The sequence below is a fragment of the Salvelinus namaycush genome, unplaced genomic scaffold, assembly GCF_016432855.1.
Source record: "Salvelinus namaycush isolate Seneca unplaced genomic scaffold, SaNama_1.0 Scaffold3, whole genome shotgun sequence".
Taxonomy (NCBI): Eukaryota; Metazoa; Chordata; class Actinopteri; order Salmoniformes; family Salmonidae; genus Salvelinus; species Salvelinus namaycush.
The window spans coordinates 927,299-949,815 of record NW_024059896.1 but is presented as its reverse complement, the minus strand read 5'-3'; the positions used below and the strand labels follow the sequence as shown (position 1 = coordinate 949,815).

Below are 22,517 nucleotides of genomic sequence, written 5' to 3'. Positions count from 1 at the left end.
GTTTACATTCTTTATTTTAACCACGTCACAAATCATTTGTATCTACCTTTCCAATGGCTTTTAGAGTTTGGGATTTACAAATCTGCGCTTTTCATAGAATTTTTTGTTGAATCCAGTTCGGATTCTTTTGACTGACACCTTTTGTCACCAAACCCACTGGCTCCAGGTCATCTATAAGCCTTTGCTAGGTAAAGCCCCGCCTTATCTCAGCTCACTGGTCACCAAAGCAACACCCACTCGTAGCACCCGCTCCAGCAGGTATATTTCACTGGTCATCCCCAAAGCCAACACTTCCTTTGGCTGCCTTTCCTTCCAGTTCTCTGCTGCCAATGACTGGAACGAATTGCAAAAATCACTGAAGCTGGAGTCTTATATCTCCCTCTCTAACTTTAAGCTTCAGCTGTCAGAGTAGCTTACCGATCACTGTACCTGTACACAGCAAATCTGTAAATAGCACACCCAACTACCTCATCCCCATATTGTTATTTATCCTCTTGCTCTTTTGCACCCCAGTATCTCTACTTGCACATCATCATCTGCACATCTATCACTCCAGTGTTAATGCTAAATTGTAATTATTTTGCTTCTATGGCCTATTTATTGCCTTACCTCCCTACTCGTCTACATTTGCACACACTTTATATATATTTTTCTATTGTATTATTGACTGCACATTTGTTTGTAACTCTGTGTTGTTGTTTTTGTCACACTGCTTTGCTTTATCTTGGCCAGGTCGCAGTTGTAAATGAGAACTTGTTCTCAATTGGACTACCTGGTTAAATAAAGGTGAAATAAATACAAATAAAAAAATACATTCATGAGGTTCTATAGTAGCAAGGATCTGACACCTCCGGAGGGCTTGATGGCTCAATCCACCCGAGGTATGGCTACAACATAGGCATTGTTCAAAGGCATCTCTGTTCAAGAGATCTGTAATGCAGCATGTTGTGGTGATGTACCTTCATGAGGTTCTACTGACTGGACATCACTACACATACGGTGAGTAGAGTGGGGACCTCTGAGGGATGATCCTGTCTAGACTTGGCATCGGAGAGTATATGAGCTCTATGGTAGTTGGTAGTTGACTAGGTTACCTTTCACACATGGAAGACAAACGTACTTAGATGTGAAGACGGGAGAGACTATGGCCCTTATATAGGAAGTGGAGTCATCTGCTATTAGCTGTTGCTTGACAGACGTTGTTTGATTGGATCTCCCTAGACTCCGCCCCTAATGAGGCTTATAATATCATAGGACAGGGGTTATGTTAGGTAACCTTAAGTTACAGGTCCTACTATGCTAATTTCTCTGTATTAAATGGCCCATAACTTTAACACTAGCAGAGATCCTGGAACTAATATACCCTTATTTAATGTATATGTTCAACAATATATATAAAAAATCGAAACATTTATATTTTCTATATTTATATTTTCTATATTAATAAATTCATGTAAGAAATGTATGAATGAAATCAAAATACAAATCAAATCAAATTTTAAGTGTCGACCTTAAAGTGGAATGCTTACTTACAAGCCCTTAACCAACAATGCAGTTTTAAGAAAAATAAGTGTTAAGTATAAAATACAAATAAATAATATTAAAGAGCAGCAGTAAAATAACAGTAGTGAGGCTGTATACAGGTATTACCGGTACAGAGTCTATGTGGAGGCTGTATACAGGATTACCGGTACAGAGTCAATGTGGAGGCTGTATACAGGTATTACCAGTACAGAGTCAATGTGGAGGCTATATACAGGTATTACCTGTACAGAGTCAATGTGGAGGCTGTATACAGGAGGTACCGGTACAGAGTCAATGTGGAGGCTGTATACAGGTATTACCGGTACAGAGTCAATGTGGAGGTGTAACGGATGTGAAATGGCTAGCTAGTTAGCGGGTACGCGCTACTAACGTTTCAATCAGTTACGTCACTTGCTCTGAAACCTTGGAGCGATGGGTAACGACGCTTCGTGGGTGTCAGTTGTTGATGTGTGCAGAAGGTCCCTGGTTCGCGCCCGGGTATTGGCGAGGGGATGGTTTAAAGTTATACTGTTACAGAGGCTGTATACAGGAGGTACCGGGTGAGTCAAGGAAAAATACTACTCCTATTACAGAGCAAGTGGTAAAGATTCATATGACACCCATTGTTGGAGGACTGTAGCATCTAATGATGAAACATGTAGCATCTCCGCAGAGGAGCTCTGTCATGATTGTAGCAGGTTTACTAACGCGTTAGTTATATTAGCTGTGTTGACTATGACGTTACTTTAGCTAAAATGGCGACAACGATGTAGGCTGTGTGTAGCAGTTATGAAATGGTTTGGTTTGGAAAGGTTTTTTCTCCTGGTCACCTACAGCTGATGTGTTGTGCATTGACGTCCACAAGCGAAGGGAAAAGGTGAGCGAATTGACGTGAGAGGAAATACAACGTGGCAGTTGTGAAAGTGAACTGTGTTTACGCGTCATCAGGGGTTAATTCCTTCAGCCGATTCTGTTGACAAACGTTTCTTAAACGGAACAAAACCGGGATAAACATACCTGAATTTGTCCAATAGAATCTCTATTTCAGCTAGATGCAGGCGAGAGTGTGCAAGGCAGTATTGAATGTGTCTGTCCATGTGTCACTGTCTGTCACCTCAAGTGTTTCTCTCGACCAGTGTGCACCTACATTCTAAACTTTCGTTCATAGACAGGTTGTAGCAACCTTATGATGGGTATAGGGGAAATGTTAGTATCATGTAGTAGCTTAAACCTATCGCTGTTACATTGAACAGGGTGAATGGAATATGAATGACAGTCATCTAATATGCTGTAATAGAAATAAGGCCATGAATAAACAAATCGTCCTGCCTCATCTTAAACGGCGCTGACCGCCACTGTTTGGATGGTGGAAAACCCAGCATCTTTGCAGTTCTTGACACAAACCGATGAGCCTGGCACCTACTACCATACCCCGTTCAAAGACACTTAAATATGTTGTCTTCCCCATTCACCCTCTGAATGGCACACATGCACAATCCATGTCTCATGTCTCAAGGCTTAAAATTCCTTATTTAACCTGACTCCTCCCTTCATCTACACTGATTGAAGTGGATTTAACTAGTGACATCAATAAGGGATCATAGCTTTAGCCTCGATTCACCTGGTCAGTCTAAGTCATGGAAGGAGCAGGTGTTCTTAATGTTTTGTAGACTCAGTGTAAAGCACTACAGATAATCAAGTGCTATTTGAATGTGATGCATTTGCTCTATTGTTTACAGTATGATTTGTATTGTATAGAGAGTGGTTTTAAGGTAAAAGTACCGTCACATCTAGATAAAAACGAATGTGAAAATAAACAGAGCAAATCTGTATTAAAACACTACCTATTCATAGATGTATTTATTCATCATCTACATATTCATATTAAGCTTCTACGTCTGTGTACAGGAACGTATTATTTGTAAGACGTAAGAGAAAATATATCAGCTTATTGATAAATTATTATGACGTTCTTTCCAATACAAAAGTGTAGTAACTATTGTTTCCAAACTGCGTTACCTTCTCCAGTCAGCTGATGGCGATGTGCGTCTTTCAGGTGATGCTTCTTGCGTGACGTATAATTTACTGGACGGGACACGCTTATTCAGGAACAACAAGGCGCCTACTTTTTCAACCACCTCGGTAGCTTGCTAGCCAACATGAAACCGATAGATTGACGCGTTACACCGTGTTAATGTACATTAGCGTATCTCAGTGTTTTAAACACATTTCTGTTGACTTATCAACTGATGACCTTTAACCTAATTTGCTTGTTCAATTTGCAAACTTGTTTAAGATTGATACTGAGCCTAGCACTAGGCTAGTCGCTAATGCTAACTAACTAGCTAACATCCCCGACCATGAGCGCACTAAACTACTCCTCCCCTAGTAAAGAAGAGGAGGTCTGCTGTATGGAGAAAGAAGCTCTGGGACTGAACAATGTCGTGGAAGATGAGGGTGTTACAGTGAAAGAAGAGGAGGCTGTTATAGTGAAAGAAGAGGAGGCTGTTATAGTGAAAGAAGAGGAGGCTGTTATAGTGAAAGAAGAGGAGGCTGTTATAGTGAAAGAAGAGGAGGCTGTTATAGTGAAAGAAGAGGAGGCTGTTATAGTGAAAGAAGAGGAGGCTGTTATAGTGAAAGAAGAGGAGGCTGTTACAGTGAAAGAAGAGATAGCATCCTCTTCCTCTCTAAAAGTTTCTATCTCAATAAAGGTGAAGGAGGAAGACGTTTTGGGAGTGAAAGAGGAGGAGACAGAATATCAGATTAACACCAGTGAGTGCACCTCATCTAATATAGCAGGCTTTTCAAATTCAATATTGTTGCATATTTTGTACATGCAATATCAAAGGAAACAAAAGGCACCCATTTCATGAAACTACCCTTTCACATTTGCAACACAAACATTATTTTATAAAATCATGATGAAGTGGCCATTTTAGGTCCTTTTTAGACATTCATGCCTCTTGTAAGACCCTATGATTGCAATAGAAGATCATAAGTTTACAATCGGTTTGATGTTCTCGTTAACACAGGAGAGAGACCTGACTATCGTGGATCCTCTGGGGAGCCTCAACAACATCCTGATGCTGACGAGGCAGAGAAGAGTCTCTCCAGATCAAAACACCAGATGGTACAGCTTGGTCTGGTCTAGCATACAACTTGCTGTGTCTGGGCTGGGTTTCTGTAAAGCACTTCATGACAACAGTGACATCAGCATCCATAATGATATGTGTCTGTGTCCCCTCTTTATGGTTACCAGGACAACGCTAGCCCTTCCTCCCTCCTGGAGTCCCCGTGTCGTGCCTCTCCCGGTAGCACCTTACTGCTGGGTATGAAGAGGTTGTTTGTGCAGCTGGTGGACTGCAGGAAAACAACGGGGCTGAGTGGAACTGTGAGAGGAGGAGAAGAGAAGAAAGGATCAGATTTGACACATCAAAGTAAGTGCTGTAGTTTAGTTTGAACAAATACAATAGATCTGCCCACTGGTATCTGTTACCAGGACAACCAGCATAGTTCTGTTAGTTGACAGGAAGATGGACTGGTATCTGTTACCAGGACAACCAGCAGAGTTCTGTTAGTTAACAGGAAGATAGACTGGTATCTGTTACCAGGACAACCAGCAGAGTTCTGTTAGTTGACAGGAAGATGGACTGGTATCTGTTACCAGGACAACCAGCAGAGTTCTGTTAGTTGACAGGAAGATAGACTGGTATCTGTTACCAGGACAACCAGCAGAGTTCTGTTAGTTGACAGGAAGATAGACTGGTGGATATGGATGTTATGAATATCATAACACTGAAAAAGGATTCTGCCAATGAAAAGAGAGAAACCAATAGACCATATAAAACCTTGATGAAAGGTAGCTTTAGAGAGACAGTTATAAGATGATCCTATGTAAGGTGCTCGTTTTTCAAAAACATTTTCTCAAAATATTATGGATGTTACATTGTCTGTCCCAGTCAACCCCCCTATCTTTATAAGACTGTAGAACAGGAAAACTAAACTCCAGACACTGTTAATTAATTAACTAATACTGGAGGAAAGCTGTGATCAGGCTGCCCACTCAAGAGAAAGCTTCAAACTGTAACCAGTGCCTGCAACCTTGTTCAGGTTATCAATCAACCTACCAGGGTAGTTACAAAGTACAGAAATTAAATCATCAACATATTTTGATCATATCTTTACTAATGCTGCAGAAATGTGTTTTAAAGCAGTTTCCAGATCCATCAGATGTAGTGATCACAATATAGTAGCCATATCTAGGAAAACCAAAGTTCCAAAGGCTGGGCCTAATATTGTGTAAAAGAGGTCATTTAATACGTTTTGTAGTGATTCCTATGTTTTTGATGTAATCAATATTTGTTGGTCTGTGGTGTGTAATGATGAGCAACCAGACGCTGCCCATGACACATTTATGAAATTGCTTATCCAAGTTACTAATAAGCATGCACCCGATAAGAAAATGACTGTAAAAACTGTTGAATCCACGTGGATTGATGAGGAATAGAAAAATGGTATGGTGTATATGCAGTGGTTCCCAAACGTTTTATAGTCCGATACCCCTTCAAACATTCAACCAGCTGTACCCCCTCTAGCACCAGGGTCAGCGCACTCTCAAGTGTTGTATTTTGCCATCATTGTAAGCCGGTCACACACACACACTATACGATACATTTATTAAACATAAGAATGAGTGTGAGTTTGTCAAATCCCAGCTCTTCCTATTAGAGGTCGACCGATTATGATTTTTCAACGCCGATACCGATTATTGGAGGACAAAAAAGCCGATACCGATTAATCGGCCGATTTATAAAAAAAAATATATATATATATATATATATATATATATATAAAAAGAAAACAAATTATATATATTTTATATATATATATCATACACACACACACATTTTTGTAATAATGACAATTGCAACAATACTGAATGAACAATGAACACTTTTATTTTAACTTAATATAATACATAAATAAAATCAATTTAGTCTCAAATAACATGAGAACATATGTTAAAACGAACCACCAGCTTTCATGGGTCTTCAATATTCCCAGTTAAGTTTTAGGTTGTAGTGCAGATAGCAGAGCTTGTCTGCATGGTCCCCTGTCAGTCTGCTCGGTCCCCTGTCAGTCTGCTCCTCCATGAAACACAGACCTTATTTGAAGTAGATCAAGACATTCTCTATGGAAGACATGAACGGTAAAATAACGATAGAACCCCTTTCAAGTTCAGCCGCAAGTTATTACAGGAATTATAATGCGTCGACTATTTCTCTCTAAACCAAATACCTTTGACTAATCTGGAAACTATCACCTCGAAAACAAAACGTTTATTCCGTACCGTATTTTATCTAACGGGTGGCATCCATGAGTCTAAATATTCCTGTTACATTGCACAACCTTCAATGTTATGTCATAATTACATAAAATTCTGGCAAATTAGTTCGCAAAGAGCCAGGCGGCCCAAACTGTTGCATATACCCTGTCTCTGCGTGCAATGAACGCAAGAGAAATGACACAATTTCACCTGGTTAATATTGCCTGCTAACCTGGATTTCTTTTAGCTAAATATGTAGGTTTAAAAATATATACTTGTGTATTGATTTTAGGAAAGGCATTGATTTTAAGAAAGGCATTGATGTTTATGGTGAAGTACACATTGGAGCAATGACAGTCATTGATTGATTGTTTTTTATAAGATAAGTTTAATGCTAGCTAGCAACTTACCTTAGCTTACTGCAATCGCGTAACAGGCAGGCTCCTCGTGAAGTGCAATGTAACCAGGTGTTAGAGTATTGGACTAATTAACTGTGAGGTTGCAAGATTGGATCCCCCGAGCTGACAAGGTTAAAAATCTGGCAGAACGTTCCTAGGCCGTCATTGAAAATAAGAATGTGTTCTTAACTGACTTGCCTAGTTAAATAAAGATTAAATAAAGGTGTAAAAAATAAATTAAATAAAAAATCGGGGCCCAAAAATACCGATTTCCGATTGTTATGAAAACTTGAAATCGTCCCTAATTAACTGGCCATTCCGATTAATCGGTCGACCTCTACTTCCTATAAGAGTTCTTATAGGACCAGCGCACAAATAATATAATAATAATAAATGATTTTTCTCTTTATTTATTAACAATCTCACATATTAAACCTTATTTGGTCCTCGAAATTTGTAAATAACTCACCACAGGTTAATGAGAAGGGTGTGCTTGAAAGGATGCACATAACTCTGCAATGTTGTATTGGAGAGAGTCTCAGTCTAAAATAAATTTCCACACAGTCTGTGTCTGTATTTAAAATGTGTCAATACTTTGCGCCCTTGATAACCAGCGCGCTTCTGTATTTTGTAAAAGCGCTACATGGTCGCTGCCCATATCATTGCATCGTGCAGAAAATACACAGGAGTTCAGTTAACCATTTTCACTGTAGTGTCCAAAACGTCTTTCAAGCAGTCAGGTATTCCCTTGGCAGCAAGAGCCTCTCGGTGGATGCTGCAGTGTACCCAAGTGGCGTCGGGAGCAACTGCTTGCACGCGCGTTACCACTCCACTATGTTTCCCTGTCATGGCATTTGCTCCATCAGTACAGATACCAACATCAGCAGCAGCTACGTTTGGCTACATATGGACCTTTAGTGGAATTCCCGCGAGAGAGTAACGGTTAATGTGATTGGATGTTAAGTATTTGATTAGGCTACCTGTATTTGACATTGTGTTGTTATTTCGCTGAACACTAGATGGTTTAATTTTATTTTTGGCAGGGAAATGAGGCTACTCAGGTGAGAAAAAAACCTCACCCAAATGTATAGCCCCGTTGGAAAATATAAATGGACTGTTTGATAATGTGAATCACATTTTTATTTGGCGTATTGTAAAAAGCTTTGGAGCATCTTCAATGAAATTTTGGGCAAAAAGGCTAACTCTGCTCCATCATTCATTGAATCAGATGGCTCATTCATCACAAAACCCACTGATATTGCCAACTACTTGAATAATTTTTTAATTGGCAAGATTAGCAAACTTAGGCATGACATGCCAGCAACAAACGCTGATACTACACATCCAAGTATATTGGACCAAATTATGAAAGACAAGCATTGTAATTTTGAATCTGTAAAGTAAGTGTGGAAGAGGTGAAACAATTGTCTATCAACAATGACAAGTCACCGGGGTCTGACAACGTGGATGGAAAATGATTGAGGATAATAGTGGATGATATTGCCACATCTTCAATTTAAGCCTACTAGAAAGTGTGTTCCCTCAGGCCTGGAGGGAGGCAAAAGTTTTTCCGCTACCTAAGAATAGTAAAGCACCCTTTACTGGCTGAAATTGCTGACCAATCAGCCTGTTACCAACCATTACACTTTTTGAAAAAATTGTTTGACCAGATACAATGCGATCATAGCCTGCTGCTGGAAAAACTTGTTATGGCTTTACACCCCCTGCTATATTATGGATAAAAAGCTACCTGTCTAACAGAACACAGAGGGTGTTCCAGAATGAAAGCCAGTACAACAAAATCAAGGTATAATCGGGAATTCCCCAGGGCAGCTGTCTAGGCACCTTACTTTTTTCAATTTTTACTAACGACATTTTACATTTACATTTAAGTCATTTAGCAGACGCTCTTATCCAGAGCGACTTACAAATTGGTGCATTCACCTTATGATATCCAGTGGAACAACCACTTTACAATAGTGCATCTAACTCTTTTAAGGGGGAGGGGGGGGGGTTAGAAGGATTACTTTATCCTATCCTAGGTATTCCTTAAAGAGGTTGGGTTTCAGGTGTCTCCGGAAGATGGTGATTGACTCCGCTGACCTGGCGTCGTGAGGGAGTTTGTTCCACCATTGGGGTGCCAGAGCAGCGAACAGTTTTGACTGGGCTGAGCGGGAACTGTACTTCCTCAGAGGTAGGGAGGCGAGCAGGCCAGAGGTGGATGAACGCAGTGCCCTTGTTTGGGTGTAGGGCCTGATCAGAGCCTGAAGGTACGGAGGTGCCGTTCCCCTCACAGCTCCGTAGGCAAGCACCATGGTCTTGTAGCGGATGCGAGCTTCAACTGGAAGCCAGTGGAGAGAGCGGAGGAGCGGGGTGACGTGAGAGAACTTGGGAAGGTTGAACACCAGACGGGCTGCGGCGTTCTGGATGAGTTGTAGGGGTTTAATAGCACAGACAGGGAGCCCAGCGAGTTGCAGTAATCCAGACGGGAGATGACAAGTGCCTGGATTAGGACCTGCGCCGCTTCCTGTGTGAGGCAGGGTCGTACTCGGCGAATGTTGTAGAGCATGAACCTACAGGAACGGGTCACCGCCTTGATGTGAGTTGAGAACGACAGGGTGTTGTCCAGGATCACGCCAAGGTTCTTAGCACTCTGGGAGGAGGACACAATGGAGTTGTCAACCGTGATGGCGAGATCATGGAACAGGCAGTCCTTCCCCGGGAGGAAGAGCAGCTCCGTCTTGCCGAGGTTCAGCTTGAGGTGGTGATCCGTCATCCACACTGATATGTCTGCCAGACATGCAGAGATGCGATTCGCCACCTGGTTATCAGAGGGGGGAAAGGAGAAGATTAATTGTGTGTCGTCTGCATAGCAATGATAGGAGAGACCATGTGAGGATATGACAGAGCCAAGTGACTTGGTGTATAGCGAGAATAGGAGAGGGCCTAGAACAGAGCCCTGGGGGACACCAGTGGTGAGAGCACGTGGTGCGGAGACAGATTCTCGCCACGCCACCTGGTAGGAGCGACCTGTCAGGTAGGACGCAATCCAAGCGTGGGCCGCGCCGGAGATGCCCAGCTCGGAGAGGGTGGAGAGGAGGATCTGATGGTTCACAGTATCAAAGGCAGCCGATAGGTCTAGAAGGATGAGAGCAGAGGAGAGAGAGTTAGCTTTAGCAGTGCGGAGCGCCTCCGTGACACAGAGAAGAGCAGTCTCAGTTGAATGACTAGTCTTGAAACCTGACTGATTTGGATCAAGAAGGTCATTCTGAGAGAGATAGCAGGAGAGCTGGCCAAGGACGGCACGTTCAAGAGTTTTGGAGAGAAAAGAAAGAAGGGATACTGGTCTGTAGTTGTTGACATCGGAGGGATCGAGTGTAGGTTTTTTCAGAAGGGGTGCAACTCTCGCTCTCTTGAAGACGGAAGGGACGTAGCCAGCGGTCAAGGATGAGTTGATGAGCGAGGTGAGGTAAGGGACATGCCACTGGGTAAAGCCAGTGTGTCTAACGACATGCCTTTGGGTAAAGCCAGTGTGTCTAGGTGTGAGGATGACTCAACACTATACACGTCAGCTACCACAGCAACTGAAATGACAGCAACACTTGACAAAGAGCTGAAGTTAGTTTCAGAATGGGTGGCAAGGAATAAGTTAGTCCTAAATATTTCAGGTAACCTTAAGTTACATTGGCCTACTATGCTAATTCTGTAGCTGTATTGTTAGAGGAGCGTAAAGATAACGATTTTGTTGGGGCGCCAGGCAGGTATTAACCTGCTGAAAGGAAAAGAGTAGAGTAGTGCTACCAGGCACACATCAGCAGAAGATACTGAATAGAGTGTAGCCTGTTGTCCAGATAGCCAGTGGAGACTAGAGTGGAGCCTGTTGGCCAGATAGCCAGTGGAGACTAGAGTGGAGCCTGTTGGCCAGATAGCTAGTGGAGACTAGAGTGGAGCCTGTTGGCCAGATAGCCAGTGGGGAGAGAACATAAGATCCACCAAAAAAACGCCCGTCACAGCCCAGGGGTAACCCAACCAATAATACCTCATACAATAATAATGGCAGAGCAATTTAATGGCAACTTCATAGAAACAATTCTCAAGAAAGAATCCAATCATCAACATTAGAGGATTTGCAATAATCTGTATTATCTCCCAGTGGTGGAGTGCAGGGGGTATGCATGGGTGTGTTGGTGGGTGTGTTCATAGACAACAAAGGCCTTAAAATGTAAACAGTCCCACAAAAAATCAATACAATTCAAACGACAATAAACATGAGCTCTCACGCAAACTCCCTCTAACTTCTTATGGACAGAAGTCTGTGTCTGGACGGTAGCGTCCCACCTGGTGGAATTGCAGAGCGCGAAATTCAAACTACAGAATTATAAATATTTAACTTTTATAAAATCACAAGTGTAATACATCAAAATAAAGCTTAACTTCTTGTTAATCCAGCCGCTGTGTCAGATTTCAAAAAGGATTTAAGGCAAAAGCACACCATGCGATTATCTGAGGCCAGCACCCCGCGTACAAAAGCATGAAAAACATATTTCAACCAGGCAGGTGCGCCACGAAAGTCAGAAATAGCGATGTAATAAATGCCTTACCTTTGATCTTCTTCTGTTGGTACTCCAAAAGGTCCCAGATACATCACAAATGGTCCTTTTGTTCGATAATGTCCTTCTTTATATCCATAAAAACTCAGTTTAGCTGGCGCGCTTCAGTCAATAATCCACCCAGTTTCCCTCCATCAAAATGCATACAAAATGAATCCCAAACGTTACTAATGAACTTTTCCAAACAAGTCAAACAACGTTTATAATCAAACCTTAGGTACCCTAATACGTAAATAAACAATACAATTTAAGACGGAGAATCGTTATTGTCTTTACCGGAGAAAAATACCAAAGAACGCGCTCTCTTCCACGCGCTTGGAAACAATACAGCCAAAATGGGAGCCACTAGAAAAGCTACAATTTCTGGCTCATATTTCAAAAAACCAGCATGAAACTCTTTCTAAAGAAGATCTAAAGCTCTTAAAGTGACAGCGCATGGTGAAGGCTCCATGCAGGATTTCGCCACAATTTCTCTGTATAAAATGGCCCACTAGCAGAGATCCTGGAACTGATATACCCTTACAGTATATTATATTCAACAATATATACAAAAATCAACATTTATATTTTCAATATTCATGTAAGAAATGTTTGAATGAAATCCGAATACTACTCATATTACAGAGCAAGTGGTAAAGATTCATATTACACCCATTGTTGATTTGTAGCCTGTAGCATCTAATGATGAAACATTATGGAGTCTTGAAGGAGTACTGTAGCAGCTAATGATGATACATTATGGAGTCTTAAAACTTCTTATGGCTAGTGGAACCCCTCGACAACATTCCGCTGAAAAGGCAGAGCGCTAAATTCCAAAATATTTTTTTGATGCATTCACAAGTGCAATACACCAAATTAAAGCTTAACTTCTTGTTAATCTACCCATCGTGTCCGATTTCAAAAAAGCTTTACAGCGAAAGCACATCATATAATTATGTTAGGTCAGAGCCTAGTCAGAAAAACACACACAGCCATTTTCCAGCCAAAGAGAGGAGTCACAAAAAGCAGAAATATAGATTAAATTAAATGTATCACTAACCTTTGATGATCTTCATCAGATGGCACTTATAGGACTTCATGTTACACAATACATGTATGTTTTGTTCTATAAAGTTCATATTTATATCCAAAAATCTCAGTTTACATTGGCGCTTTATGGTCAGTAATGTTGTGCATCGAAAACATCCGGCAAATTTTCAGAGGCACATCAATTTACAGAAATACTCATAATAAACTTATAAAAGTTGATACAAGTATTATGCACAGATTTATAGATATACTTCTCCTTAAAACCGCTGTGTCAGATCTCAAAAAAGCTTTACGGAAAAAGCAAACCATGCAATAATCCGACTACGGCGCTCAGACACAAGCCATGCAGATACCCGCCATGTTGTTGAGTCAGAAATAGCGTTTTAAATATTCACTTTGATGATCTTCATCAGAATGCACTCCCAGGAATCCCAGTTCAACAATAAATGTTTGTTTTGTTCGATAAAGTCCAACATTTATGTCCAAATACCTCCTTTTGTTAGCGCGTTTGGTAAACAAATCCAAACTCACGAGGCACGGGCAAGTCCAGGCGAAAGTTCGGATGAAAAGTTCAAAAATTTATATTACAGTTCGTAGAAACATGTCAAACGATGTATAGAATCAATCTTTAGGATGTTTTTAACTTCTAGTTCCTCCCAAACCCGGATCCGGGAGCACCCCCACCAGTAAAAAAGCTGACTAGCATAGCCTAGCATAGCGTCACAAGTAAATACTAGCATCTAAATATCATTAAATCACAAGTCCAAGACACCAGATGAAAGATACACTTCTTGTGAATCAAGCCAACATGTCCGATTTTTAAAATGTTTTACAGGGAAGACACAATATGTAAATCTATTAGCTAACCACGTTAGCAAAAGACACCATTTTTCTTACTCCATCATTTTTTTCACTCCATCACTAGCTATCACAAATTCGACCAAATAAAGATATAAATAGCCACTAACCAAGAAACAACTTTATCAGATTACAGTCTGATAACATATTTATGGTATAGCATATGTTTTGTTAGAAAAATGTGCATATTTCAGGTATAAATCATAGTTTACCATTGCAGCCACCATCAAAAATCTCACAAAAGCGACTAGAATAAATACAGAGAGCAACGTGTATTACCTAATTACTCATCATAAAACATTTCTTAAAAATACACAGCGTACAGTAATTGAAAGACACAGATCTTGTAAATCCAGACAATATTTCAGATTTTCTAAGTGTTTTACAGCGAAAACACAATATATCGTTATATTAGCATACCACATGTGCAAACATTACCCCAGCATTGATTCAAGGCAAAAAGAGCGATAACGTTATCACCACCAAAATATATTAATTTTTTCACTAACCTTCTCAGAAATCTTCAGATGACACTCCTGTAACATCATATTACAACATACATATAGAGTTTGTTCGAAAATGTGCATATTTAGCCACAAAAATCGTGGTTATACAATGAGAAAAGTAGCCAAGCTGGTCAGAAAATGTCGGGCGCCATCTTGGAAAGACACCTAGTCTAATCAATAAATAATCATAAACTTGACTAAAAAATACAGGGTGGACAGCAATTGAAAGACAAATTAGTTCTTAATGCAATCGCTGAATTACATTTTTAAAATTAACCTTACTGCGCAATACAAGGTGCGCTAAAGCGAAGCTACCCAAAAATTAATGGCCGTTTATGCATTTAACATTTTTCAACAGAACAACGATTTATCAGCATAAATAGTTCTTACTTTTAGATGAACTCGCATCAGAATCTTGGGAAAGGTGTCCGTTGTCCAGAACAATCGTCTTTTGGTCGAAAGATGTCCTCTTGTCCTGTCGAAATGGCCACTAACGTTCGGCATGTACCGGAAAAGTGTCCAACTCTTGAAAGTGCGTCACAAAGAAATGCCAGAAAATCGCAATAAACTGCTATAAACTGCTATAAGTCGGTTTAAATTAACTACCTTATGATGTCTATAACGAATAAAAACATGACCGGGGATATAGAACTTGCTAAACCAAAGCTTGGAAGGAGGCCAGTCCGACGTCTATTCTGCGTCAAGCGCACAGCTGAAAAGAAAGGTACTTCCGCACCGTGGTCTTATATAAAGTCCCAGATTGCGCAATCGACTCCATTCAAATTGTCACCACTTACTGACATCTAGAGGAAGGCGTAGGCAGTGTTTGTAGCCCCACAGCGTTCACAGGGACTTATAAACTGACCTGGGAACAGAGGCCAAGATTTCTGAAATCTCACTCCCTGGCAGGAAAAGTGCTGCAGAATGAGTTCTGTTTCACTCAGAGACATAATTCAAACGGTTTTAGAAACTAGAGAGTGTTTTCTATCCAATAGTAATAATAATATGCATATTGTACGAGCAAGAATTGAGTACGAGGCAGTTTAATTTGGAGACCAATTTTCACTAAGTCGAAACAGCACCCCCTATATTCTCAAGAGGTTAACATAAATCTTCAATAATGTTCCAACCAGACAATTCCTTTCTTTAGAATTGCAATGGGACGCAGGTCGCTCTCACGTTTAGGCGTGTGATCAGCTCATGCCACTCTGGCAGACCTCTGGTTGAAACAGCTCTCATTCCCCCCTCCTTCACAGTAGAAGCTTCAAACAATGTTCTAAGACTGTTGACATCTAGTGGAAGCCTTAGGAAGTGCAATATGACCCCATAGACACTGTACATTCGATAGGCAATGAGTTGAAAGCTACAAACCTCAGATTTCCCACTTCCTGGTTGGATTTTTCTCAGGTTTTCGCCTGCCATATGAGTTCTGTTATACTCACAGACATAATTTAAACAGTTTTAGAAACTTCAGAGTGTTTTCTATCCAATATTACTAATAATATGCATATATTAGCTTCTGGGCCTGAGTAGCAGGAAGTTTGCTCTTCGGCTTTTCATCCGACCGTGAAAATGCTGCCCCCTTATCCCTAACATGTTAAGTACTGCAGTGCATCTCCTCCTCATGGACTGCACCAGATTTGACAGTACTTGCTGTGAGATGTTACCCCACTCTTCCATCAAGGCACCTGCAAGTTCCCGGACATTTCTGGGGGGAATGGCCCTAGCTCTCACCCTCCGATCCAACAGGTCCCAGACGTGCGCAATGGGATTGAGATCCGGGCTCTTAACACTGACATTCCGGTCTTGCAGGAGATCACGCACAGAAGGAGCAGTATGACTGGTGGCATTGTCATGCTGGAGGGTCATGTCAGGATGAGCCTGCAGGAAGGGTACCACATGAGGGAGGAGGATGTCTTCTCTGTAACGCAAACCGTTGAGATTGACTGCAATGACAACAAGCTCAGTCTGATGATGCTGTGACACACCGCCCCAGACCATGACGGCCCCTCCACCTACAAATCCCCTCCTTCGACGATAAACGTGAATCTGACGATAAACGCGAATCCGACCATCACCCCTGGAGACAAAACCGCGACTTGTCAGTGAAAAGCACTTTTTGCCAGTCCTGTCTGGTCCAGTGACGGTGGGTTTGTGCCCAGAGGCGACGTTGTTGCCGGTGATGTCTGGTGAGGACCTGCCTTTCAACAGGCCTACAAGCCCTTAGTCCAGCCTCTCTCATTCAATTGCGGACAGTCTGAGCTAGAGGTCGACCGATTAAGCGGAATGACCGATTTAATTAGGGCAGATTTCAAGTTTTCATAATCAGAAATCGGTATTTTTGGGCGCCGAATTATTATTATTATTATTATTTTATTTTATTTTTTATACCTTTAATTAACTTGGCAAGTCAGTTAAGAACACATTCTTATTTTCAATGACGGCCTAGGAACGGTGAGTTAACTGCCTTGTTCAGGGGCAGAACGACAGATTTTCACCTTGTCAGCCCGGGGGATCCAATCTTGCAACCGTACAGTTAACTAGTCCAACGCAATAACGACCTGCCTCTCTCTCGTTCCACTCCACAAGGAGACTGCCTGTTACGCAAATGCAGTAAGCCAATGTAAGTTGCTAGCTAGCATTAAACTTATCTTATAAAAAACAATCAATCATAACTACTAGTTAACTACACATGGTTGATGATATTACTAGGTATTATCTAGCGTGTCCTGCGTTGCATATAATCTGATTGAGCATACAAGCATACAAGTATCTAAGTATCTGACTGAGCGGTGGTAGGCAGAAGCAGGCGCGTAAACATTCATTCAAAAAGCACTTTCGTGCGTTTTGCCAGCAGCTCTTCGTTGTGCGTCAAGCATTGCGCTGTTTATGACTTCAAGCCTATCAACTCCCGAGATGAGGCTGGTGTAACCGAAGTGAAATGGCTAGCTAGTTAGCGCGCGCTAATAGCGTTTTAAACGTCACGCGCTCTGAGCCTTCTAGTAGTTGTTCCCCTTGCTCTGCATGGGTAGCGCTGCTTCGATGGTGGCTGTTGTCGTTGTGTTGCTGGTTCGAGCCCAGGGAGGAGCGAGGAGAGGGACGGAAGCTATACTGTTACACTTGCAATACTAAAGTGCCTATAAGAACATCCAATAGTCAAAGGTTAATGAAATACAAATGGTATAGAGGGAAATATCTTTCATATGTTCTCATGTTCTGAGCAAGGAACTGAAACGTTAGCTTTCTTACATAGCACATATTGCACTTTTACTTTCTTCTCCAACACTTTGTTTTTGCATAATTTAAACCAAATTTAACATGTTTCATTATTTACTTGAGGCTAAATTGCTTGTATTGATGTATTATATTAACTTAAAATAAGTGTTCCTTCAGTATTGTTGTAATTTTCAGTATTACAAATAAATAAATAAAAATCGGCCGATTAATCGGTATCGGCTTTTTTGGTCCTCCAATAATCGGTATCGGCGTTGAAAAATCATAATCGGTCGACCTCTAGTCTGAGCACCGATGGAGGGATTGTGCGTTCCTGGTGTAACTTGGGCAGTTGTTGTTGCCATCCTGTACCTGTAGGTGTGATGTTCGGATGTACCGATCCTGTGCAGGTGTTGTTACACGTGGTCTGCCACTGCGAGGACGATAAGCTGTCCGTCCTGTCTCCCTGTAGCGCTGTCTTAGGCGTCTCACAGTACGGACATTGCAATTTATTGCCCTGGCCACATCTGCAGTCCTCATGCCTCCTTGCAGAATGCCTAAGGCACGTTCACGCAGATGAGCAGGGACCCTGGGCATCTTTTTTTCTGTGTTTTTCAGAGTCAGTAGAAAGGCCTCTTTAGAGTCCTAAGTTTTCATAACTGTGACCTTAATTGCCTACCGTCTGTAAGCTGTTTGTGTCTTAACGACCGTTCCACAGGTGCATGTTCATTAATCGTTTTTGGTTCATTGAACAAGCATGGGAAACAGTGTTTCAACCCTTTACAATGAAGATCTGTGACGTTATTTGGATTTTTATTCTTTGTTTGAATTTGAATATTCTTTGTAAAACAGGGTCCTGAAAAAGACTCGTAATTGTTTTTGCTGGGTTTATTTTGTATATGTTTTATGTTGAATTTTTTTTTCTTCTCAGACATAAATAAACAACTCCAGGTGAAAGACAAAGGCCAAAGCTGTAATAAAATAACAAATTAACTGTCAAAGCAGCAGAGCGAGGTCCGCATCCAGCAACGTCACGAGTCACGTTTTGCAGCTGTTTCAGTACAGCACTACAGGGAGAGGGAAATAATCCACTGGATTATTTCAATGTATGGAATCACTTATGAGTTTCTGGATTTTGGTTAAACTTCTCCTTTAAAGCATCAGACTCCATAGTAATTCATCATTAGAAGCTACAGGCCTCCTTTAATGCAGCTGGTGGCCACCACAGATACTGACTTACTTTTTATTTTGACCCCCCCCACTTTGGTCAGGGACACATTATTCAATTTCAGTTAGTCACATGTCTGTGGAACTTGTTCAGTTTATGTCTGTTATTGAATCTTGTTATGTTCCAACAAATATTTACACATGTTAAGTTTGCTGAAAATAAAAGCAGTTGACAGTGAGAGGACGTTTCTTTTTTTTGCTGAGTTTAGATTGACGAGGGGGGGGGGAACAATTGAATCAATTTGAGAATAATGCTGAAATGTAACAAAATTTGGAAAAGGTGATGGGGTCTAAATACTTAAAACCTCTCTGGGATATGTGGGACGCTAGCCTCCCACCTGGCCAAAAGCCAGTAAAAATGCAGAGTGCCAAATTCAACTAAAATACTATAAATATCAAACTTTCATTCAATCACACATGCAATATAGCAAATTAAAGCTACACTTGTTGTGAATCCAGCCAACATGTCAGATTTCAAATAGGCTTTTCGGCGAAAGCAAACGATGCTATCATCTGAGGATAGCACCATAGTAAACAAAGAGAGAGAAGCATATTTCAACCCTGCAGGCGCGACACAAAACGCAAAAATAGAAATATAATTCATGCCTTACCTTTGACGAGCTTCTTTTGTTGGCACTCCAATATGTCCCATAAACATCACAAATGGTCCCTTTGTTCGATTAATTCCGTCGATATATATCCAAAATGTCAATTTATTTGGCACGTTTGATCCATAAAAACACCGGTTCCAACTTGCGCAACATGACTACAAAGTATCTCAAAAGTTACCTGTAAACTTTGCCAAAACATTTCACACTTTTGTAATACAACTTTAGTTTTTTTTTTACGTAAATAATCGATAAAATTGAAGACGGGATGATCTGTGTTCAATACAGGAGGAAAACCAACTGTAGCTAGCTTTCTGGTCACGCGCTTCTAACAAACAGGACACTTCGAGTGACCCTCCTTCAAGATGGCCGTACTTCTTCATTACACAAAGGAATAACCTCAACCAATTTCTAAAGACTGTTGACATCCAGTGGAAGCGGTAGGAACTGCAAGAAGGTCCCTTAGAAATCTGGATTCCCAATGAAAAATAATTGAAAAGAGTGACCTCAAAAACAAACAAAAAAATCTGAATGGTTTGTCCTCGGGGTTTCGCCTGCTAAATAAGTTCTGTTATACTCACAGACATGATTCAAACAGTTTTAGAAACTTGAGAGTGTTTTCCATCCAAATCTACTAATAATATGCACATCTTATCTTCTGGGGATGAGTAGCTGGCAGTTGAATTTGGATATGCTTTCCATCCAAACGTGAAAATGCTGCCCCCTATCCTAGAGAAGTTTTTAACGAATGCTCTGTGTGTGTGTATACTGAACCAAAATATAAACAACGATTTACAGTTTATATGAGTAAGTGATTGTAAATAAATAAATGAGGCCCTAATCTATGGACTTTACATAACTGGGCAGGGGCGCAGCCATTGGTGGGCCCTGGAGGGCAATCAGAATGAGTTTTTCCCCACAAAAGGGCTTCATTACAAAGAGAAATACAACTCGGGTGGCTGGTCTCAGACGATGTGGAGGTCCTGGGCTGGCGTCGTTACATGTGTTCTGTGGTTGTGAGGCCAGTTGGATGTACTGCCAAATTCTCTAAAATGACGTTGGAGGCGGCTTCTGGTAGAGAATTTAACATTCAATTATCTGGTAACAGCTCCAGTGGATATTCCTGCAGTCAGCATGCCAATTGCACGCTCCCTCAAAACTTGAGACATCTGTGGCATTGTGTTGTGTGACGGAACTGCACATTTTAGTGGCCTTTTATTCTCCCCAGCACAAGGTGCACCTGTGTAATGATCATGCTGTTTAATCAGCTTGATATGCCACACCTGTCAGGTGGATGGATTATCTTGGCAAAGAATAAATGTTAACTAACAGGGATGTAAAAAATTCTGCAATCTTTTTTTTCAGCTCATGAAACATCCAACACTTTACATGTTGCGTTAATATTTTTGTTTATTGTAGTTACTCTCAGTTTTAGGAACATTTTCCCAAATATTTCACTTTATTTTTTACTTTACCCAAAATATGACATCAGCGATAGTCAAAATGTTGAAAATCTGTGAACGTCTAAATAAGAAATTGGTCCATTTAAACAGCAGGTGTCGAACCCTTTCGACAACGGGGAGATTTTACTGATGTGCTTTGTGTCTTCGACGTAAAAATAAGTTTTGGACTTCCACTTAAAATTACTTATTTACTTATTTTATGTTTAAGGAAGTGTGTACAGTTGTGGCCAAAAGTTTTGAGAATGACACAAATATGAATTTTCAGTCTGTTGCCTCAGTTTGTATGATGGCAATTTGCATATACTCCAGAATGTTATGAAGAGTGATCAGATGAATTGTAATTAATTGCAAAGTCCCTCTTTGCCATGCAAATGAACTGAATCCCCCCCAAAACTGGAAGCTTCAAAAGGAGGGTGGTGCTTGGAATCATTGTTCTTCCTCTGTCACCCATGGTTACCTGCAAGGAAACACGTGCCGTCATCATTGCTTTGCACAAAAAAGGCTTCACAGGCAAGGATATTGCTGCCAGGAAGATTGCACCTAAATCAACCCTTTATCGGATCATCGATAACTTCAAGGAGAGCGGTTCAATTGTTGTGAAGAAGGCTTCAGAGTGGTTTAATTGTTGTGAAGAAGGATTCAGGGCGGTTTAATTGTTGTGAAGAAGGCTTCAGGGCACCCAAGAAAGTCCAGCAAGCGCCAGGACCGTCTCCTGAAGTTGATTCAGCTGCGGGATCGGGGCACCACCAGTACAGAGCTTGCTCAGGAATGGCAGCAGGCAGGTGTGAGTCCTTCTGCACACAGTCTGATATTCTGCAAAAGGTACAGGGATTGGACTGCTGAGGACTGGGGTAAAGTCATTTTCTCTGATGAATCCCCTTTTCGATTGTTTGGGGCATCTGGAAAAAGCTTGTCCGGAGAAGACAAGGTGAGCGCTTCCATCAGTCCTGTGTCATGCCAACGGTAAAGCATCCTGAGACCATTCATGTGTGGGGTTGCTTTTCAGCCAAGGGTGTGGGCTCACTCACAATGTTGCCTAAGAACACAGCCATGAATAAGGAATGCTACCAACACATCGTCCGAGAGCAACTTCTCCCAACCATCCAGGAACAGTTCGGTGACGAACAATGCCTTTTCCAGCATGAAGGAGCACCTTGCCATAAGGCAAACGTGATAAGTGGCTCGGGGGAACAGAACATCAATATTTTGGGTCCATGGCCAGGAATCTCCCCAGACCTTAATCCCATTGAGAACTTGTGGTCAATCCTCAAGAGGCGGGTGGACAAACAAAACCCCACAAATTCTGACAAACTCCAAGCATTGATTATGCAAGAATGGGCTGCCATCAGTCAGGATGTGGCCCAGAAGTTAATTGACACCAGGGTGGATTGCAGAGGTCTTGAAAAAGAAGGGTCAACACTGCAAATATTGACTCTTTGCATTAACTTCATGTCATTGCCAATAAAAGCCTTTGACACTTATGAAATGCTTGTAATTATACTTCAGTATTTCATAGTAACATCTGACAAAAATATCTGAAGACACTAAAGCAGCAAAATTTGTGGGAATTAATATTTGTGTCATTTTCAAAACTTTTGGCCACGACTGTAGGTCGCATTCTGTCCACGACTGTAGGTCGCATTCTGTATCATACAGCTATGAAAGTTATATATTTAGAACCACCTGCTCGATTGGAATTAAGCAACATCTGTGTCTTGAGTGTCCAAGAACGGTTTAGTTTTTTGTGTTCTGACT

At 41.2% G+C, this 22,517-nt stretch overlaps 1 protein-coding gene across 1 annotated transcript in view; it reads left to right on the top strand.

Moving 5' to 3' along the window:
- Nucleotides 1-22,517, top strand: part of LOC120039787 (zinc finger protein 850-like) — a gene marked incomplete at its 3' end in the record, with an annotated part of 135,897 nt that overhangs the window by 10,460 nt on the left and 102,920 nt on the right. Inside the window, exon 3 of the mRNA XM_038985166.1 lies at nt 16,701-16,705. Within this exon, the coding sequence (XP_038841094.1) occupies nt 16,701-16,705 (5 nt within the window). The remainder of the gene's footprint in view (nt 1-16,700; nt 16,706-22,517) is intronic.